The sequence below is a fragment of the Hipposideros armiger genome, unplaced genomic scaffold (assembly GCF_001890085.2).
Source record: "Hipposideros armiger isolate ML-2016 unplaced genomic scaffold, ASM189008v1 scaffold_1240, whole genome shotgun sequence".
Taxonomy (NCBI): Eukaryota; Metazoa; Chordata; class Mammalia; order Chiroptera; family Hipposideridae; genus Hipposideros; species Hipposideros armiger.
The window spans coordinates 193,996-213,503 of NW_017732590.1; the positions used below are offsets into that span (position 1 = coordinate 193,996).

At 55.7% G+C, this 19,508-nt stretch overlaps 2 protein-coding genes across 8 annotated transcripts; one reads left to right on the forward strand and one right to left on the reverse strand.

Annotated features, from left to right (window-relative positions):
• Positions 1 to 79: 79 nt before the first annotated feature.
• TOMM40L (translocase of outer mitochondrial membrane 40 like) lies at positions 80 to 5,151 on the forward strand. Of its 3 annotated transcripts, none has more exons than XM_019633119.1 (10): positions 80 to 1,749; positions 1,894 to 2,143; positions 2,411 to 2,478; positions 2,757 to 2,849; positions 3,124 to 3,225; positions 3,376 to 3,481; positions 3,664 to 3,786; positions 3,902 to 3,978; positions 4,183 to 4,285; positions 4,390 to 5,150. In XM_019633119.1, exons 2-10 carry the CDS (start codon positions 2,029 to 2,031, stop codon positions 4,527 to 4,529), a joined length of 927 nt encoding a protein of 308 aa, XP_019488664.1. In that variant the 5' UTR covers positions 80 to 1,749; positions 1,894 to 2,028; the 3' UTR covers positions 4,530 to 5,150. The 3 variants fall into 3 exon arrangements, with proteins under 3 accessions (XP_019488664.1, XP_019488663.1, XP_019488665.1); XM_019633118.1 differs by having other exon boundaries at positions 80 to 1,677; XM_019633120.1 differs by lacking the exons at positions 80 to 1,749; positions 2,411 to 2,478 and having other exon boundaries at positions 2,025 to 2,143; positions 4,390 to 5,151.
• NR1I3 (nuclear receptor subfamily 1 group I member 3) lies at positions 5,124 to 10,146 on the reverse strand. Of its 5 annotated transcripts, none has more exons than XM_019633114.1 (9): positions 9,399 to 10,139; positions 8,971 to 9,107; positions 8,380 to 8,510; positions 7,254 to 7,423; positions 6,927 to 7,066; positions 6,574 to 6,719; positions 6,368 to 6,484; positions 6,080 to 6,185; positions 5,124 to 5,277 (listed from the first exon to the last, which is right to left on the reverse strand). In XM_019633114.1, exons 2-9 carry the CDS (start codon positions 9,075 to 9,077, stop codon positions 5,148 to 5,150), a joined length of 1,047 nt encoding a protein of 348 aa, XP_019488659.1. In that variant the 5' UTR covers positions 9,078 to 9,107; positions 9,399 to 10,139; the 3' UTR covers positions 5,124 to 5,147. The 5 variants fall into 5 exon arrangements, 4 of the variants coding, with proteins under 4 accessions (XP_019488659.1, XP_019488662.1, XP_019488660.1 ...); XM_019633115.1 differs by having other exon boundaries at positions 5,145 to 5,277; positions 6,031 to 6,185; positions 9,399 to 10,145; XM_019633116.1 differs by having other exon boundaries at positions 5,151 to 5,277; positions 6,105 to 6,185; positions 9,399 to 10,142.
• Positions 10,147 to 19,508: the final 9,362 nt, after the last annotated feature.

Here is a 19,508-nt window from a genome sequence, read left to right on the forward strand (position 1 = left end):
GGGCCATGTTGGAGTAAACAAACTGGAGAGCTGGGGGAGGAGGGGACAAGTACGTGGGGGCCACATGGTGACGGGGTGGGGGGCAGGCATACAGGCTTGAGTGGAGGCCCAGGGGCTCCAGGCCTATCTGAGGTGCGCCCTTTTGGGGTGTGCGGCGCAGGAAGCTGCAGCACTAGTTTTTCTCTGAAAAGCTCTGACATATGAGGCCCTCAGCCCTTGGACACTTGGCCCCATCATGGGTAGGTCTCATCTCCCCAACCCTACCCCCCTTCACTGCAACTTGGCAGAAAGGTATTGGGGAACAGAAGAAAGGGGAAAGGGGTGGAAATTAGGGGCAGGGGTGAGGGCCAGAGGGCGGTGTGATTGACTCAGTCCTGAGTTAATGTGTGACGAGAGGAGAAGACATGGAGCCCAGGATGACCTCCAGTGTGTTGACCAATGAGCAAGCTCTACCCCCAACAAAACAAAGCAGCCTCTGCCCTCGCCTGTCCCCTTGGAAGGCTCTGGCAGGAAGAGAGGTTACGGTGAAAGGATAAAGGTCGAAGGTCCCTTGTCATGGGATCACCTTATCAGTTCTAGGTGGTTGTCAGGCAACGTGAGTCAGCAGGGCCCATGGTGTCCCTCTGACCAAGGCCCCAGCGGATCGGGAGGGAGGGAGGTACATTCTCCAGGCCCAAGGCATTTGGGTGAAGTCAGCCAAATAGATACCAAAAGCATTGAGCTCTCACCCTTCCACCCTCAGGGTGTGCGTAGGGCATTCCTGGGGGCCAATGAGGGAGGCGACCAGCGCCCAGACTTCCGTGAGCCCCCCACCCCCAACCCCCAGCACTGGAAGGCGCTGGGCTGGCAGTCTCTGGAGAGGAGCGCACAGCGCAGACGGCCGGGGGCCATGAGACTTGATTCGCCAGCTCTGCCTGGGGAATCAGGGAAAGAAGGGTTAGCCCCAGGGGGCAGCCATTTCGGGGAGCAGTTCTGGGACTCAGTCTGCAGCCTCTGCTCCAGCCCCAAACCCGCACGCCCGTTCCCATTCCGAGAGGACAGAGGGACTTGGGGCGGTGTGGGCCCCTAGGAGGGACGTGTGGGCCCGCGTCCTGGGGGGGGGCTGTGCGATGCATCTGCGGTGCACTGTGGGGTCTGCGAGGGGGAGGCCCCAGGGCTGGTGGGGTGCGGGCGCCGAGGGGCGATGTCAAACAGGCTAGGAAACAAGTCCTCCCAGTCGTTCCCTCCGCCACGCTTCTCAAACGGCAAGTGTCCAGGCGGCGTGGTGTCCCGGAGGCTCCCTGGTTCCCCCGACCTTGAAGAGGCTACGGCCGGCACCCACAGAGTCAGTCAGTCTCGGGAGCTGCCATCGGGCCCCGCCCGGCTCTGCAGCGCTGGGGCGGGGGCTCTCTGGACGCGAGCCTGCCTCTCCTCTGCTTCCTCCTCTCCCGTTGGCCCCAGGGAGATCGAGGCCGCTTTCTTTTTCTTTTTCTTTTTTTTTTTAATCGATTGGGCAGGGCCCAATCAAGGGAAGGTCGGGTCTCCGGAAGCTTTTTTTGCCCGGTCCCAAGATGGCGTCCACGACCACGCTGAGAATGCAGCGTGAAGCCGCAGTTCTGCCATCACTCAAGATGGCTGCCCCCACCAAGATGACCGGGGTGTGCCGGGGGGAAAGGGGCGGCAGGATGGTCTGAGACGGTAAGGGCTCTGCTCCGTTGCAAGTCTCGCCTTGGGGCCCAGGAATGAAGAGTAGGAAGCCTAGGAAGCCGGGTGAGGTCTCTGGTGGGGCGAGGGGTGCAGAATGGGGTAGGAGACGGGGGTGACAGGTGGGGTGAGGGATCAGAAATGGGAAGGGGCTGTGCCTGGGCTTCAGTCTCCCCGCCGGTGCCCTCTCCCCCGCTCTTCCCTTTCCAGGCCTGGCGTTGGACCATGTGGAAGTTTCTGGGACTCGGGAGCCGGATGATGGGGGGTGGCGCCCGTGGTGGGTAGAGAGAGGAGCAGCGTCCGTTCCCAGGCGCACCCCGGCCCCTCCCCGCCCGCGGGACTGAAATGGGGAACACGCTGGGCCTGGCACCGACGGGGGCTTTGCACCGCCGGGGCCCCCGTCGCGAGGAGCCGCTGCCCAATCCCGGGAGCTTCGATGAGCTGCACCGGCTATGCAAAGGTGAGAGCTTGGCATGTGGGTGTCCCGAGGGGAAGGGGCAGAGGAGGCAGGGTCTGGGCTGCTGGGTGTCCAGTGATGGGGGCAGGAGAGGGGCATCCAGTCCCGGGGAGGGTCAGAGGCTGGAACGGGGTGGAGCGTTTGGTGGCAGGACTTGAAGGAGGTCAGCTCCTCCACAGCGCTTTCTGCGGGGTTGGGAGGGGAGAGCGCTCCTTGGGGAAAGGGCTCCTTGTCTGTGTTCATTCCTCGCCCACCCGACCCCCCGTTCAGACGTATTCCCAGCGCAGATGGAGGGAGTGAAGCTCGTCGTCAACAAGGTTCTGAGCAGCCATTTCCAGGTGCTCCCACTTCCCTGGCCCCTCCTCGCTGTTCCTCCTGCCTGTCCCCATCCTCTTCTCCTTTGTACCCCACCTTGGCCAGGCGCTATGGGACAGAGCAGGGAGGACGGGGGGCTCTCCTTACCTCCCTTGTCTGTGGGACTTGTTGCCTTGAATCAGGTGACCTCCTGTATATGTTGGGATATTTGGGGTTTTTAGAAGGCCTTCGGGATGGGGGGGAGGCTACAGGGTGGGATGGGAGCCCGAGTGGAGCAGGAGGTCTCTCTCTCTCTCCTCAGGTGGCCCACACTGTGCACATGAGTGCCCTGGGGCTGCCCGGCTATCACCTCCATGCGGCCTATGCAGGGGACTGGCACCTTAGCCCCACGGAGGTGAGGGCTCCACACACCTGGGACCCGGGTGCAGAGGAGGAGGAAATGTGTGTGTTCTGGGGAAGAATGGGCAGGGTACCTCCCTGCTTCTCTGGGTGTCTTCTGAATGGGAGAGGGGAGGGGTGGGGACACATTTATGGGTGATGGGCGGGAGTTTTTCTTTGTGGCTCCACTAGGGGGCGCTGGGTACCGGTCAAGAAAGCGTATAGGGTTTGCATTTGGGCAGAGTGGGGCCACCCACTTAGTCTTCCTGTCTCTGCTTTCTGGTCAACAGGTGTTCCCCACGGTGGTAGGGGATTTGGACAGCAGTGGCAGCCTCAACGCCCAGGTCCTGGTCCTCTTGGCAGAGCGGCTCCGAGCTAAGGCGGTCTTCCAGGTGACCCAAGGCTCCTGCCTCCCTCCACCCACTGAAGCATTCGTTCCCTGTGTCTCCTCCCTGAGTGTCCTGAGGCTCCAGGGAGAGGAGCAGAGGCAGTAGTGATGGCAGAGAGGGAGGGAGACGTCACTTCTTGCTCTCCCTCCCCAGACACAGCAGTCCAAGTTCCTGACGTGGCAGTTTGATGGCGAGTATCGGGGCGATGACTACACAGCCACTCTGACCCTAGGAAACCCTGACCTGATCGGGGAGTCGGGTGAGCAGTTGGGACCGGGCTCTTTTTATGCTGGCCGCCCACTTGCTTATGTTGGCTGTGCCTCTTGGTCATCTGTACAGTTTAGGGATTAGAAAAGAACCCTCTTGGGCAGGCTGGGGTGGGGGCGGTGAGGGGCTTCTGCACTTTGTCTCGAGAACTGACTCCATGTCTCCTACTCCCAGTGATCATGGTCGCTCACTTCCTGCAGAGCCTCACTCATCGGCTGGTGTTGGGAGGAGAGTTAGTGTACCACCGGCGGCCAGGCGAAGAGGGGGCCATCTTGACCCTGGCTGGGAAGTACTCGGGTATGGGCTGAGGAGGAATCGTGGTGGGGTGGGGGAGTTCTGGCCGCGGCTGGGCTTCCTGGCCTGTGGCCTCCTGCAGTGACGCGCCTTTTCTCCTGCACTTCGATTTTTGCAGCTGTACACTGGGTAGCTACATTGAATGTGGGATCGGGCGGGGCCCATGCAAGTTATTACCACAGGGCAAATGAGCAGGTGAGACTGCTGACCCCATCTCCCACCCAGCGGGCAGCCGTGAACGTCCCCCCCCCTCACAGGCCCTGCTGACCGCCGTTCTTGCTACCCACACTTCACACACATTTACTTCATGCATGCTGAACCCCTCTGCTGAGCCCTGTCGGGACCCCTCCAGTCTTCACTGAGACAAACCCCTTTCCCATTCTTGCCGCTGGTTCTCAGGTTCAGGTTGGAGTGGAGTTTGAGGCAAACACAAGGCTACAAGACACCACCTTCTCCTTTGGTTACCACCTGACTCTGCCCCAGGCCAACATGGTGTTTAGAGGTGAGGGTCGTTAGGGTGACATCGGGAGGTGTGGTGGGCCCCTTTGCTTCTGTGACGCCTTCCTCCAACCCCGTGAACTGCCTCGTCCGCATTCTTCCCCACAGGCCTGGTGGACAGTAACTGGTGTGTGGGTGCTGTGCTGGAGAAGAAGATGCCCCCCCTGCCCGTCACCCTGGCCCTCGGAGCCTTCCTCAACCACTGGCGTAACAGATCCCACTGTGGCTTCAGCGTCACTGTGGGCTGAGTTCGTCCCAGAGCCCCAGCAGCTGCAGCCGCTGCACGGCCAGAGACTAGGCCCCTCTCCCGAGCCCACCTCGCAGGGTGACCTCTGGGTCCCAGGAGCAGAGTGGGGGACAGGACCGTGCCCTCCTCAGAGCTGGAGCTGCCACAGGGGAGCTGATGAGGCAGTGGTTGGAGGCTAACCCTCTGCCACCAACCCCAGCATCACCTTTCCATGCTCGTGGCTCTGGACAGGGGAGAAGTCCGGCTGAGCTGCCTCCCTTCACTCTCCCCTGTCTTCATTTCTCCATGGATTAAGCTCCTCACCTCTTCCTCTTCCAAGCAGAAAAGCCTGCATGGGGCTAGTTCCCCATCCTGTTTTCCATCCCAGAGCGTTCCAAGGCTGGGAAAGATTCTTTGACCTCAGAACACAGGGCCACCCCTCCCAGAAGGGCGTCCTCCTCCAGACACTGTGCTCTGGAGCTTTACCCCCACAGTCACCCCACCCCCACCCCCCATGACTGCATGGACAGGCAGTTATTGCTTTAGCCTTTCATTGCAACCACTGGGCTCCCTTTCTGCAGTGCCAGCCTCTGGCCCAGCAGCTGCCCTTTGCAGTCCAGTGTGTCCAGGCGGCGGGGCCTCAGCTGCAGACCTCCTTGAGCAGAGGCATCATGGCGGACAGCCCCTGCACGTGCTGGAGCTGGTGTCCATACGCACTGTTAATGCTTCGGAGCTCAGCCAACAGGCCCAGCAGCTTCGCATACAGAAACCTTTGGAGGAGGAAGTGGCACGGTCACCACGCGGTCACCAGGGAAAGCAGAGGGAAATAAGGCAGCCGAGAGTCCCGTCCTGAGGCCCCGAGCCCCTGAACTGCCTCAGTGAAGCTAGGTCTGAACTCTAGAGAAAAGGATGTTCCACTGTGGCAGATTTGTCAGAGATCCCAAAGGTCCCCCAGGGGCGCCTGTCTGACACTGTCTTCTCTTCCCATGAGCTCTGAGGGCCATGTATGAAGAAAGCCCAGACTTGGCCAGAACTTCGGCTGTGTGGGTTGTGAAGGTCTGGCCTCAAGCAGGTTCTAGAAGGTGGGCGTGTTCTGTGTCTAAAGCGCCCTCTTCAGGCCAGACTGGCCCGTTGAGGCACGAGCGAGAGCAGATGTGGGCCACACCTCAGAGCCTGGAGCGGTCATGGACTGCTGTCCCAGGGACCGGCTGTGGCCATGAAGCCGTGAATCATGTCGAGGGGAGCGAGAAATGGAAGGAATTGGCCCAGTGGAGATGGAGAGGCAGGGAGGCCCTTGAAAGGGCCTTTGGGCTGGAGAAGGTGGGTGGGTGAGGGACGGTGTCATCACTCAGGAATGCTGTCATTTGCATCTCTACTGAATAAAAACATCTGGAAAAAGTGAGATGAAACAGCAATAGGAGCAATTGGGGTGCTGCAACTGGATGAGAACGGAGGGAAGGACTCCCCCCCCCCCCCAGGGACCTGGGTTCCCAAAGGAAAGGATAGTAGAAGCCTCGTCTTACGCTCAGTGGCTCCCAGGCCCCTTCCTCCAAGGCCCCAGTGTCCCCATACCGATCCCGATCCCTTGGCTGCTGGCCTTTGATGTAGCTCTGCAGAGTCAGTGCCATCTCCTCTTGCAGCTGCTCAATCTCCTCCCTCCGGGTGACCCCTGGCCGGTCTGTGAGAGAGGCAGCAGGGAGGGGCAAGTTGGGGGGCTGCTCAGAGCCCCAGGCAGCTGAGGCTGGATAGCCCCATTCCACGGACTTGACGGCTAAGAGACCTGGGATGAATGGCTCCACAGAGCTGGGAGTTTGGGGAGAGCAGTTAGATCCAAAGCTTGTGGGCTTTGGAGGTGCTCACCTGGCGAGAAGAGAGCCATGGCGGCCAAGAGTGCGTACTCGGGCTCCTGGAGCTGCAGTCGCCTCAGGGCCGCGTGGAAGCCAAAGAGCAGCTCTAAGAACTCTTTCTGGAACCCCACTGTGGGAGAGACAGGCTTAGGGGCCCCGGGCTGCCTTGCCACCTGCCACACTACAAGGACAGGCTACTACTGTCCAGCACTGTCTCACCATGGGCTCCGTCTTCTATTGTGTAGCGAAGAGGCCCACAGAGGAAGTGCTGCGTTTGCCTGCAGAACGTGGTGTTGAGTGCAATGTGACAGATTTCTATAGCGGCTCCCTTGAGGAGGGAGATCTGGTCCTCCAAGGGCAGGGACCTGCAGAGGCAGGGGCAGGGCAACACGGACTCAGGCCTGAACTTCTGAGAGGAGACGGGAGCCTCCACTGGGACTGCGAGACAAGGCCTGCCTCTGGGACAGGCAGAGGGATGGGCTGGTTTACTGGGTGACCTTGTTGTTTGGTGGTGGTGGGATTAGAATTTACTGGAGCATTTTCTTCCTGAAAGGCAAGGGGAGGGCACACACCGGAAGATGGGCAGGTCCTTGGTGAACTTGACCACTTGCTGCACCATGAACGTGTTGATGTCTGCAAAGTGCCTGAGCAGTGGCTGCACGGGGACCAGGCTGGGAGAGCGCAGCTGGTGGGTGAACAGGTGCTCTGGGGGCTGTGGGGGCCAGAACCTAGTGAGGCCACAGCCCGAGGCCCGGGCTCCTGTGGTCTGTCCAGCCTCATCTCAAGGGCTCTGGACAAGTTCCATCCTCTGATTGGTGTGTGCCACATGGCCCCTCCCTTAGGCCAGCCTCCTGGGCACCCTTTGGGCCACATTCCTGCCATAGTCCCGGAAGCCTCACCCTGAACAGCACAAACTGGTGGAACATGGAGCCCATGTGGCGGCTGTGGGCCCCCAACAGTGTCTGGATCAGTGCTCTCTGCTCCTGACTCAGCTGCTCAGCTGCCTGACGTGCCCCCCGCTGGGCCTGCTTTGCCCGTCGTAGGGCCAGAGCTTCTGCAGACAGGATCACTGTGCCCAGGAAGGAGATGTGACACAGCTGTTGAGGCCAGCAGAGAGCACCTCTCCGAGCCAGCCCCTGGGGGGACCCCGCACACACTGCACCATGAAGGGTGCGGGAGGAAGACTTCCCTTGGCCTCTGTGGGCTTGGCTGTGGCCCCAGGTGCTGGGATCCTGTCCAGTTCCCCGGCCCATGGGGCAAGGCCACAGAAAGCAGTGCACTGGGCTGGGGGCAGGGAGCGTGGAGAGTGCAGCGGGAACCGAGTGAGGCGCTTTGGCTTCTGGGGAGCCATGGAAGAGGGCGGGCTCTGGATGCCTGAAGCAGTACCCACGTGCGCATAGCATCAACACTGCAGAGGTTCTGGGGGTCTATCTCAGGAGTTTAGCCCTACATGTAGGCAGGGTAGGTGTTACCCATAGTTTTCAGAAACATAAACAGGCTGAGATTCCAGTGACAGGTCATCACAAAACACTTAAGGGATGTAGATTGAATTTCAACCCAAACTGTTTAACTTCTACAGTTTCCACGGCTCCATGTGACAAGTAGTATGTCATGGGAAAAGTAGAGGCTTGGGAGTCAGACGGTTGAGCTTGAATCCTGACATTCTTAACTTTTTAGCGGAGTAAACCTGGATGAGTGGACTTGTGTGCGCCCCATTACACTGTCTGTTGGGAGCATAACCTCACTACCTGGCACATGGAAAAAGCATTCAGCCCTTAATTCAACAGTTATCAAGTACCTACTAAGTGACAGGTACTGCACTTGAGAGACAAGAGAAAAAGCAAGCCAGGTGTCTATGGAAGGAATGGCCACTGCAAGTACAGAGGGCCCGAGGACAGTCAGGTGCATCTGAGGGTGGCACCAGGCAGTGTGGCTGGGATTTCTAACACAATGGAGCTCTGCCCGCTGTGTGGGACAGGGAGGGTGCAGGCCCAGCCTGGGCTCAGGTGGGAAGGCCCGACTCACTTTCCTTCTTCATGCCAACATCGAGGCACTTCCGCAACCTGCAGGCTGGGCAGTGCCGCCTCTGGGCCTTGTTGACCTTACAGCTTCCGGCAAAGGGGCAGCTGAGACCAGTGCTTTTGTGAACTGTTCGTCTGTGAGAGACAGATGCTATGAGGGTCAGGGATGGCAGTGGACGGGTGGCTATGTGAGGGGCTGTGGTGACATGCTCAAAGATCCATGGTGACATGGGCTAATCTCAGCTGTGTCCAGAGGTCCCTGAGCGTGGACAGGGCACAACACCCTGAAGCATGTCAGTGGGGCCCTGGACCACTCAGGAAGGCCTGGCTGACAGCCCCAGCTTGGGGCGTTGTGGGCAGAGAGGACACATAACTGCTCTTGACTGAGGGTTGTGTCCATGGGACATACACTCGACTTCCGACTGTTATTGCGCCACCTGTTTATACAGTGCTGAGGTTGGCAAGACGTAGTGAGCTGAACACAGGGCAGGAGGCTCAGGGTGCAGCAGGAATGGAGCTGCACGAGCTCGGGCGCGTGACCGGCTAACAGCCGGCAGGCAGTGGGGGGCCGTTCTGTTGGGGAGCAGGCTCTCACCTGAAGAAACCCTTGCAGCCCTCACAAGTCAGGGCATGGAAGTGGTAGCCTGTGGCTCGGTCCCCGCATACCACACAGCTCCTCGGCTTGTCTTCCTCACTGGCCATGGCGTCAGGCGGGGTGGCCGTCACAGGCCCCTGAATGTGGGAGGGTTAGCAGTCAGCTCTGGGCCGCCCTTCACCATCTTCTCCCCCTTCTGCAGAGGGTCTTCCCGAATCTGCCCTGAGCTTGACCCCCAGTCTTATCTCTATTGCTTTTAGTCTCCGGCCCCCATAGATTTCCTACCTGCCTCTCTCAGGCAGCATGTCACCTGCAGGCCACAGAATCTGGTGTGGGAGGCCTGTCCCCAAACTCCCACTCTGCCCCTGCTTTCCCCTTGGCCTCGGGTGCTGCCCATGTCTGGGGTTAGGGATTCCGGCCCTTGGTACCTGGACAACGAGGAACTTCTGTGCGTGTGGCCTCCTGTCCTCAGAGACTGCCTAGGTAGGGCACAGACTCTGGACCCAGGGCAAAGGCCTGGCTGGCAGGCATTCCCAGCATGCCCAGGGTGCTGATTGCCGGCACATGGGGAGGGACCCTGGTGGGCGGGACCTCATGACCTATTAGGAGCTGCCCCCAATCAGACCCATGGCGATTTTCCCTACTGCTGAGCTCCGGGCTAGATCTGCAGCCCCCTCTGTGTGTGGGTCCTGAATGAGTGGGGAAGAGAGGGGAAGACAGCACACCTTTCACGAGCAGAATGTCGATAGTAACAGAAAGTAACAGAATAGGTGTAAAGCTACACAAGGCTCCCAAATGAAGGGTCTTAGAGACGGGGGTCTAAGGAAGGGCCCTGAAAAGAGCTGGAAGAGGTCCCACGCCCTCACTAGGGAGGGCTGAGAACAGGCGTAGCTTCTAACGCAGTCAAATCAGGCCTTGATTTGGGGGCTCCTTTGGCAGGCGGGCTGCAGGGGCTTGTGACCTGTGCAGTCACCTGAGGCCCTGCCCTGAAAGGGGTCTCGGGCTTGGTTTAGTGCACTGATGTTCCTCTCTTGAAATTCTTAGTGATTTTGGGAGAAGGGGCTCTGCATTTTCATTTCTCAGTGGGCCCCGCAAATTATGTCCCCAGTCTTGTCTAATGAATAAGCTTGAGAGTCAAGAAGAGCCTTCCCTGGGGTTGTCTGTGCTGCATTGACACTGGGGCACTTTCGCCAGTGTAAAAAAAAAAAATATATATATATATATATATATATATATATATATATTTTCCAACATCTATGAACAGAACAAGAAATTTTGAAAGCTGTTTGGATGTTTCGGGGATGGGCAACATGTGGGCTACGAGTCTGATTCCACACACACTGGAATGAAGTCCAGGTCTGTCTTCCAGTGTGAAAGGCCCTTGTCACTGCGGTTATCTCTGGGTGTTTGCTGCTTCTGCACTTACACAGTCTTCTGCCACTGGAAATAAACATTTTCCTTTTTTTTTTTCTGTCATGTCTTCTGCTTCTCCAGTTATGAGTTAACTTATAATTAATGTTGTTGAAGAGTTAGAAACCCAAGTACAGGCTAAAGACATAAAAACACACCGAGAGAGACAGAGAAGAGCCTGAGTTAAGCGCCTTATCTGCATCCCCAGAATGAGCTGGGAGCCCTTGTTGTCGGGTGGCACAGCTTCCAACTATGCATAACATGCTGCATTTTGAAATAAGCTGAGTTCCAGAGAGCACAGGTGCTTAGATCTGGCCTGGGAGGTGGTGTGCATGTTTGCGTGTGTGCATCCGCTGGTGTCTTTGCTTGCTGGGATTCATACACATCCAACCAGCAAATATTGACTGAGAATCTGCTATGTATAAGACACTAGGGATGAAAAGATGAATAAGTTGCCCTGCTGTCCTCATGGGGTTTCAACGTGCTGGTGGGGGAGACAGACCTTTAAATGGATATAAAGAAGAGCAGTCACACACTGAGGGTGCACAGGGCATTCTGAGACCGCAGAAGACGGCCGCCGAACCCTGCTTTGGCAAAAGGGTGTTGAGGGGGAGGCAGGAAAAGCTTCCTGGAGTGGTGACAACTGAGTTGATTTTTAAAGAATAATGAGGAGGTAGCAAGGGGAAAATCGAAGGCAGTTGAGGCAGAGGGTGCAATCTGAGAAGTTCAAGAAGCCAGGTACAGAAAAGCAGATATGGTGGAGTCACAAACCGGCCTCTCCTGCTGGGAGTGGGAGGATTGAGACAGACATGCGGGCAGGGCCTCCTTGCTTGCCATCACCCCCTGCAAGCAATGAGGTGTCATGCCCTGTAGCTTCTGCCTCCTGACCTGTGCTTGCCCGCTTCCTCTTAGCGGAGCTCAGGCCCTTGTCATTTCCCAGCAAGCAGCCGCCTCTCCTCCAAGCCACCCTCTGTGCTGCTGCTATTTCTAAAATGCAAATGTAATCATGTCTCTTCCCTGCTTAAAATTCTTCATTTGCTTCCCGTCACCTTCAGGATAAAAGCCAATCTCTTTAGCAAGTCACACAAACCGCTTTGTGATCTGGCCCCTGTTTATCACTTTGGCCTAGTAGGTGGCAGCCCCCCTCCCCCCCAATACATGACATTTTGGCTCTAGTCGTGCCCAAGCGACTAGGGTTCCCTGGATGCCTGTGCTCACTCACTCGAAACATCTGCCCTTGGCATTCCGTCTGCTTGGAAGCACCACACACGCCCTCCCCGGGCCTCCTGTCCTCTGGGCCCTTCAGGCCTGAGCACGGGCAGTCCCCACTGGGGGCCTGGGAGCCAGAGCTGTAGCTCTATGCTCATTTGTCGCAGCACCCACACACTGCGGAGCACTTGTCTTTCTTTCTGACTCTGTCAATCAACTGTGAGTTGTCAAAGTCAAGAGCTACCTTTCAGTCTGGGATCCTTAGGGTCTTGTATACTCCAGGCATATGTAATAAATGCTTATGGAGTGAATGAAAATCTGATCCCAACACATGCTCTTCCCATGTGGCATCACGTTATCATTTGTGAACGCATTCACTCATTCCTCAAATGTTTAACTGGTGTCTGCTTTGTGCCAGGCCTTTTCCAGCCACGTGCGTTCCGTGGTGTCACCTGGACACACCTCTGTCCCCCTTTGGCAGCTGTCTTTCCTAGCTGATTATTGTTTGCTGTCCTGACTCTGATCAGACACTCGTTACTCTTACAGTCTGATTTCTAACTCCTGTCTGAACCGTTGCTACCTGCCATGTTTGTGCTTGACGTGCGGCTGACCTCACTCAGGTGTCCGCTGAGCCAAATTTCCAGACTGGGCCTGCTCTCCCCTGCTTGGCCCCCCAGGTTCTGGCACAAACACTTCTCTGAAGGTCTCAGGCTACCTCCTTTCTTTTGCACTGTGTAATCTGGTTTATTCTTTGCAGGTGCTCTCCTGTGGCCCATCGAATTCAGTGGGCTTTCTCTGTTTTTCTCCCAATCATTCTCCCTACTGCTTTTGCCTGCCTGACAACAAAATGGTCTTTGAGACTCTTTCTCACTGGCCTCTGTGATCTTATGCATTCCTGGTTCTCCACCTCTGTTTCTAACCATTCTTTTTCCTTTCTCTTTCTTTGGACTCTGCTTTTTCCCTAAACCTATACGTTAAGGAAAACTATGGGCTTTTCTCTAAGGCTCAATTTCCACCTTCCTACCTTTTGTATCTGTGTTCCTCCCTAACAGTTCATCTGTTCACAAGGCTCTGGTAAAATGTAAAAACAGCTAACGTTTTAACACCGCAGTTGACAGAGTACTTTACATTCCCGGTCTCAGTCATCCCCAATCCAGCATGGGGACCTGCGACCCTAGCTCCATGGCTCTTGCTATTCTTAGTAGTTTCTTCTGATGCCTGTTCAGGTTAAATCTCCTTCTAGTCCTTTCTCTGGGTGCCCACTGCCCTTGCCCGGGCTCCTATCATGACACCTATAACCATATTGCCCTTTTGCGTCCGACGACCGTCTCTCCCCTACTGGACTGTAAGCTCTCTGTCATGTGGGTCTGCTTTCCCCAAAACCCAGCGTAGGTCCTGGCCATGATGTGTGCTTAACAGCCAACAAATAATTGAAGAAATTTCCCAATTTCCTGGTCCTGAATTCCTAGAGTCACTTTGAGTTCTCCTAAATCTTGTTAGTCACCAAGTCTTACTGGTTCTTTATGCTTTATGTGTCTTGATGTCATCCCTTCTCTTCTGTCACTGTCACTACACACACAGACTCTTGCACTTAGTACAACTGCAGTATCCCCAAATTGTTCTGGCTCTTCCCTTGTCAAATCAGTCCTGTGTTTCCCCTGCAAGAATAATCTAAAAATGCAGTTCATATGAGGGTCAGGTTTAAAGTCCTTACTCTGATATTCAAGGCCCGTACACATTTGCAACTTACCCATCATAAACCTCAGTCTTCTTTCATCATTGCTTTCTTATCACCCATATGCCAGATAGACCCAGCTTTTCCTCCTTCTTCTCTTTCTCCATCCAACCCAAACCCCATTTCCCCCCAGGAAGCTTTTGACTGCTTTGGTCCTTCTTTGACCTATTACTATGTATTCCTATACAACTTACTGCTGTAGTGACTTGGCCATTTAATCATCTGTAGCCGGTGTTGGCAGCTTATGGCCTGTGAGCCAAATCTGGCCAGCTTCCTGTTCTGTACAACCTTTGAGCTAATAGTGGTTTCTAAATTAAAATCTTGAAAGAAGAAAAAGAATCTTTCATAGGATGTGAAAATCATACGAAATTCACACGTTAGCTTCCACAAATAGTTTTATTAGCACTATGTTTACATATTGTCTGTGCTTTCCAACTATAATGGAAGACTTGGAGTTTCCACAGAACGCTTAAGGCCCCCAAACCTAAAATACTGACTCTTTGGCTGTTACAGAAAAAGCTTGCTGACCCCTGAGCTAAGATCTTGAATTCCGTTTACAATCTTTGCATAGCTGTTGAAGCACTTTGGAGAGGTCTGTTTCACTAAAAATGGGTTCAGTGATAATTAGCTGTTCATTAGAAAGGTAGGGGAGCCAGAAGAGGAGGGTGCTGAGTGAGCGGGAGCTACCTAGAGACTCAGTAACTTAGGCAACCACATTCCCATTGGAAAGTGAGAGTCAGAGGCTCTCTGGGGGGTGGGAGAAAAGACATGATCTTTTCCCCATCTTCTCTGTTTCATACCTGGCAGAGAAAACTTGCAAACAGGGGGTGTAGCTAGAAAAAGGGTATTTGAAGTCTTAACCTGAATCTGTTGCTGAGAAGAATGAATGGTTGCTGAGAGAAGCTCAGCTATTAAGGACTCAGCTATTACAGGCCATGAAAGAAACTATCAAAAAGGCATAACAGCTAAAGCTGAGAGTGTTTGGCTTTGGTTGACTGAAGCTGTAAGTAGGCTAACGGGTTTCACAATGCTGGAAGTCAGGGCAAAAGGATGGAAAGGGTTTCCTTAAAGCAGAATGGAAAGCTAGATATTTAGCTAAACAGGGATCACAGTTGAAGTCGTTATAAAGTTCGTGACATTTACCTAGGTGTTCTATTTCTTTTCATCTTGCTCTAATCATATTTTCTTCCCTCGGAACTTTAGGTTGCTTTATTATCAAGGTGTTTTTCCAGTTGGTTGAGGTTTTTGCTGCTCTCCTTGCAATCTCACCATAATTGTTATTGTTAACAGTTTAGTTTGTAGTTACTGGTTAAGCCTGCACCTGTTTTTTTTTTCTTAACACTTATAAAACAAAGTAATTATTTAGTAAAGTTTCATCTTATTGAAAAATAATCTCTTTAGATTGGATTGTGGGCCTCCTCTTTCACACCTGCTCCCTACACCTGGGCAGACTAGTTTTGGGTTCAGACAAAATATGTGCAAGTTAGTAAATGTGTCTGCTTGTTTTATAGCTTCACAACCATCCCTGGCACAGTGGAGGCGCACAGTCAGATTAAAATGGAACAAATAAGCTTTGGGGAGGAGCTCATTAGCTGTTTAGGTGGATGCTAGGGTATTGTCATTTTGTTGGAAAGGTTTTTTTTTTTTCCATTATATGGGAGTTAGGATTGATAAATCCTAAATGCCTTTCAACTCCTAAGATCTAGGGTCTTCCAAATCAGGTACTTCACAATTTTCGTGTTCTTTTCCACAGAGTACTGTCCACTTGCGCCTCTGTCTCTCACTCCCTCTCTCTCCGTCTCTGTCTTTCTCTGTGTCTCTCTCTCTCCTCCTCTCTCTGTCTCTCTCGGTGTCTCTCTCTCTCTGTCTCTCTCTCCCTCTCTCTCCATCTCTGTCTCTGTCTCTCTCTGTCTCTCTCTCTCTCTCTCTTTCTCTCTCCCTCTCTCTCTCTGTCTCTCTCTCTCTGTCTCTCTCTGTTTCTCCGTCTCTCCCTCTCCCCTTTCCTTCCTCCCTTGCGCAGTTGTCTAGCGCAGACTGCCATCCTATCACTAAACTCTAATCTGCAGCATCTCTTGGCTTTAGCACTTTCATTCATTGTTTCCTGCATCCCATGAACCCTATGATTTCCTTCCAGCTTCGCTTCGCTTCCTCGGACTCACTCGCTCCTCCCTTCGCTCTTCCCTCCTTCTTTGCTCCGCTACTTCTCCGTTCGGAGCTCTCATCCCCCGACAGGCGCCCCTCCTTCCCGCGCTCGGCCTGTCTTACCCTAGTTGGAAATGCTGCAGACCTCTGAGCCCGCCTCCATTGGCTGCGAGGGGCTGTCACTCGGCGGCAGGAGGAGCTCCTATTGGTCGGGCTGGAGGCGGGGCCCGAGCCGACCATAAAAAGCGGGGCCCGCGGCGGCGCGCGGAGCGGCCGACAGGACGGGCTCGGACGGGGCTCGGAGGGGATCCGCGGAGCGCACGCCGGGCGGGCAGCGAGCGCCGAGAGCGGGGCGCGGGCTCGGAGCGGCGGCTCCCGGTTCTGCCTCCTTCCCCGGTCGGGCGGCGCCGCCGCAGAGCCCGGCGAGCGGCCGCGGTCGCCGCGCAGCCCCCAGGGCCCCGCCTCCCGCACGTGCCGCCCGCTCCGTCCGGCCGCCGCGATGAGCGAGGTGAGCGGCGCTGCTCGGCCCCGCGCTCGGGCCCCGGGTCCCGGGTCCCGGGGGACAGAGGGCGAGGGGGCCGTGCGGTCCCGCGGCTCTGGGAAGTGACTGGAAGGGCGAGGCTTTGCGTCCCCGCCGCGGAGGGCGCTGTGGGGGTCCGCGGCGTCGGGTGGTGGGGCGCGTCCGGGGCGCTGCTCCCCCCTGCCCGCCTCCGCCCCGCCTGGCCCCGGGCCGTCCCGCTCCTGCTCGCCGGCATCCGACGGGGACTGCAGCCCTCGCCCCCTGCGGCGCCCCCCACCGGCCTGTCGGGGAACAGCCGCCGGAGGGACCCTGGCCGATGCTCGGAGGGGCAGGCCGGCCTGGGGAGCGGCGCCCTGCCCGCCTGGGCCTTTCGCCAGGCTCCGTGGCGTCCGCCCCAGCCAGACCCAGTCCGCTGAGCGGGGTGCCCTCTGCCCGTAGGACGCCGCTCATGGCGGGGGGCCAAGGCGGACACTGGGAAGGACCCCCGCCTGACTGTGTGTAGCGCGTCTCCTACCCGGGGGAGCACCTTCCTCCCCCGGAGCGCAGCCTGGGGCAGCGCCGCACCTGGCTGGCGGCGACCCTCCCCGCGGCTCCTGGTACCTGGGACCCCACGTGCAGCCCCGCGTCTCAGCCCAGGCCGGGCGCCAGCGCTGAGCCCACACAGGCGCCAGCTGCGCGGCCTTAGGCGAGCTGGTGGCCCTTTCTGGCCTTCCGCTTTTCCACCTGTGAGATGAGGGTGACACTGGCGTTCTGAGGATTAAAGGGGACCGCGTGTGCAGGGGGCTTAGCGCGGCGCCTGGCATCAAGGAGGCGCCATCTCTGTTGGCTGTGACCATCTCCCAGTTTCTTGTTCAGGGTCACAGGAGTTCTCAGGGAAAGCGGCTAGGCGAGGGGACAGGGCTCGGAGCCTAGGTCTGTTCAGATCTTCACCCTTAGTCGGGGCTCTGCTGGCTCCTACCGAAATAGGCCGGGGAGCCAATTAGTGCCAACTGCTACATTGTCCTGGTTGCCGTGTCCACTGGGCTTACCCTGGAAAATTCAGCGAGTCTGGAGGCTGCAGATGGCAAAGTGGTGTCTAGTCCCGGTGAGCTAGCTGTGACTGTGACCATGGCAGTCTTTCAAAAAAAAAGTTCACTTTGCTTTCCTCTTGCTTCTTTCAGACCTAATATGAGGAGAGTTTTTCTTTGCCCTCTTTTCACTGAGGTCTAGCGTTCAACGCCCCCTCTTGTGTTTCTAAATCTGAAAGTTGCAATTCAAGCCATCCCCTGGGAGTTTCTGATCCCAAGGCTATGCCAATGTGAAGATGTGTGGTTAGCCCGGGCTGTTTTGGGGAAAGTGCACGGCCTCCCTGCAGGACACACTACAGGGTCTGACATTTAGGGTGGTGTTTGGTGGCGTGACAAAGCTGTTTCAGTGGCAAGGAAAACAATCTGGTGTTTGACGGGAGAGGCAAGTCTTGACTTAGCAGCTGAACTTCGAGCTTGAGAGACGGATGCGAATGGAGACGCGCTGTCAGTGGATGTGGGGTTGCCCAGCCTCAAGTGGCTAAAGGAAGTGGCTCTAAAAAGCAATTACCTCGGAAGCCGCCTGCTAATGAGAGCTGAGCCTGGCTTCAGGGATGCGTATTTATAAAATCCAGAAGCAGCAACCTGGCTGTACACAGAGACCAGCTGTCTCTGAACCAGATCCCCAAAGGGTCTCTGCTCCCCTAGAGGCCAAGAGCCAACCTGTTTTCTTCCCCTTGTAAAAGTGTGATGAACAGCGGAAGCTGCCCAGAGCTCTGGAGCACCAGGGAGACTCAGCCCGGCCCCAGGGGTCTCCTCTTTCAGGCTGAAGAGCCCAGCCCAGGAAAGCCCTGTGCACCCAGACTCTTATGTAAGTCCCACACCCCCACCTGCTTATTTCCTTACTCCAGAGAAAATGCATGAAACGAGAGGACTTGGGATCTCTTTAAAGATTCCCATTTCAACAGGAGAACCAGAAGCTAGGGAGGACTCCAGACCCAGAATGACTGAAAGTGCAGGGATTCTGGTAAGGGCTGCTGGGGAGGGTCTGAGCTCCACCGGGCCTCGGTGGCTGTGCTGCCCCTGGGCACTGCAGCAGCTGTGCCCTGCATGTGTCCGTGTGGAGGCCAAGCTGCAGGGCTCCAGCTGGTCTGCCTCACGGCTGCAGCAGGACTCCATGGCTGTGGTTCGCAGGATGCTCTACAGCTTAGGGACTCCCTCTGGCTTCCTGAAACATGGGAGGTGCAGTGAGTCCCTGAGAGCTCTTTCCTGTAAACCCTTGTTGTGGATGTAGGGATGTGGCTCGCTGCTTAAAGCTCAGTGGCAACTTCTGTGATCCCATTGCATTTCTCAGCTGTGAGGAGCCCAGCTGGAGGGACCCGTTGGTCCAGCAGTCATGCTGTTGGAATAGGGGTCATGGACAGCGGGTACCTGTCCTCATGGTGTCTGTCCTGTGTTTTGGCTGCCAGGGGCTGAAGCAAGGGACAGGTCAGTAGACATCTCACTGGGGGAGAGCTTAGAACTGGTACCCCTCCTCCTTTGTTATTCAGCTGCTGTCCTCAGTGGTTTAGTAGGAACAGGGTATCACACTTCCGGGGTCACTTTCGCTTTCCTGTGCATACCTTTCTGGCTTCAGGCTTCCCCACGATGGGAGTTTGTGTTATGTCTTCTGTGAGCCAGCCAGGTAGGGAATAGGAGGAAACCCAGGTTTCTCGTTCTCATTGGTATCTTGTTATTACGGTTATATTCTCATGTAAAATCGAAGGACTAGCTACTGGATACCAGAATGCCTTCCACCTCTGGAAATATCTGCCTTCCGAAGTAAGGAAGCTAGAACTAGCTCTTCCCTTTCTCAGGCAGCTGTCCAGGTTGTTGGCACGGTGGATGCCTTTGTCACCCTGTGACTCAGGAATATGGACAACTGTTCTCCTGAGCCTCGGCTGTGCTCAGCCGAGTGTCTCCAGGGGCAGGGAGCCGTAGGAGAGTGGCTGGAGTCCACAGCACAGATCTGACGCATCGTTGGTGTCTGTGTGTGGAGGGGCTTAACTGATGAAAGCGAGGAAACAGGTTGCTGAGGGAGGGAAGGAAGAAGGATCGGGCCAGTAACCGTCTTTTCAAGGTAGCTGTTCTGTGAATGCCTCCCTGTTTTCTTTCTATTTATCTACAGTTCCATATTGTCTTTCAAAAGTCTATTTTGAAAAAGAAAACAAACCAACTTAAGTTTGTGAACATTCTTCAAGATACAAACACAGGTATCTTTCACCTAGAAAAATCTCAAATAATAAATACATCAGCATTTTAGTGATATCGTTTTAGATTTGTTAAGGAGCCCAAAGTCATCTGGTCCAAAATTCTCACTTTACACGTGAGGAAGCTGAGGCCCAAGGCTTACCTAAATTGACACAGCACTACAACCAGGACGAGGGCACAGACTGCTGACTTCTTGTCCTGGAAGGACGTTCCATAAGACTCCTCCCACATGTTACCCCAGTGAATATGGAGTGATGTAATCAACATG

Excerpts from the sequence above, each read along its gene's own strand:
- NR1I3 (XM_019633114.1), bottom strand. The coding sequence starts at position 9,077 with ATGGCCAGTGAGGAAGACAAGCCGAGGAGCTGTGTGGTATGCGGGGAC. Across the intron at positions 8,511-8,970 it reads GGCTGCAAGGGTTTCTTCAG|ACGAACAGTTCACAAAAGCA; the intron begins GTGAGAGCCTGC and ends TGTCTCTCACAG. Across the intron at positions 5,278-6,079 it reads CAGCCAAGGGATCGGGATCG|GTTTCTGTATGCGAAGCTGC; the intron begins GTATGGGGACAC and ends CCTCCTCCAAAG.
- TOMM40L (XM_019633119.1), top strand. The coding sequence starts at position 2,029 with ATGGGGAACACGCTGGGCCTGGCACCGACGGGGGCTTTGCACCGCCGG. Across the intron at positions 2,479-2,756 it reads TTCTGAGCAGCCATTTCCAG|GTGGCCCACACTGTGCACAT; the intron begins GTGCTCCCACTT and ends CTCTCTCCTCAG. Across the intron at positions 3,226-3,375 it reads GAGCTAAGGCGGTCTTCCAG|ACACAGCAGTCCAAGTTCCT; the intron begins GTGACCCAAGGC and ends CTCCCTCCCCAG.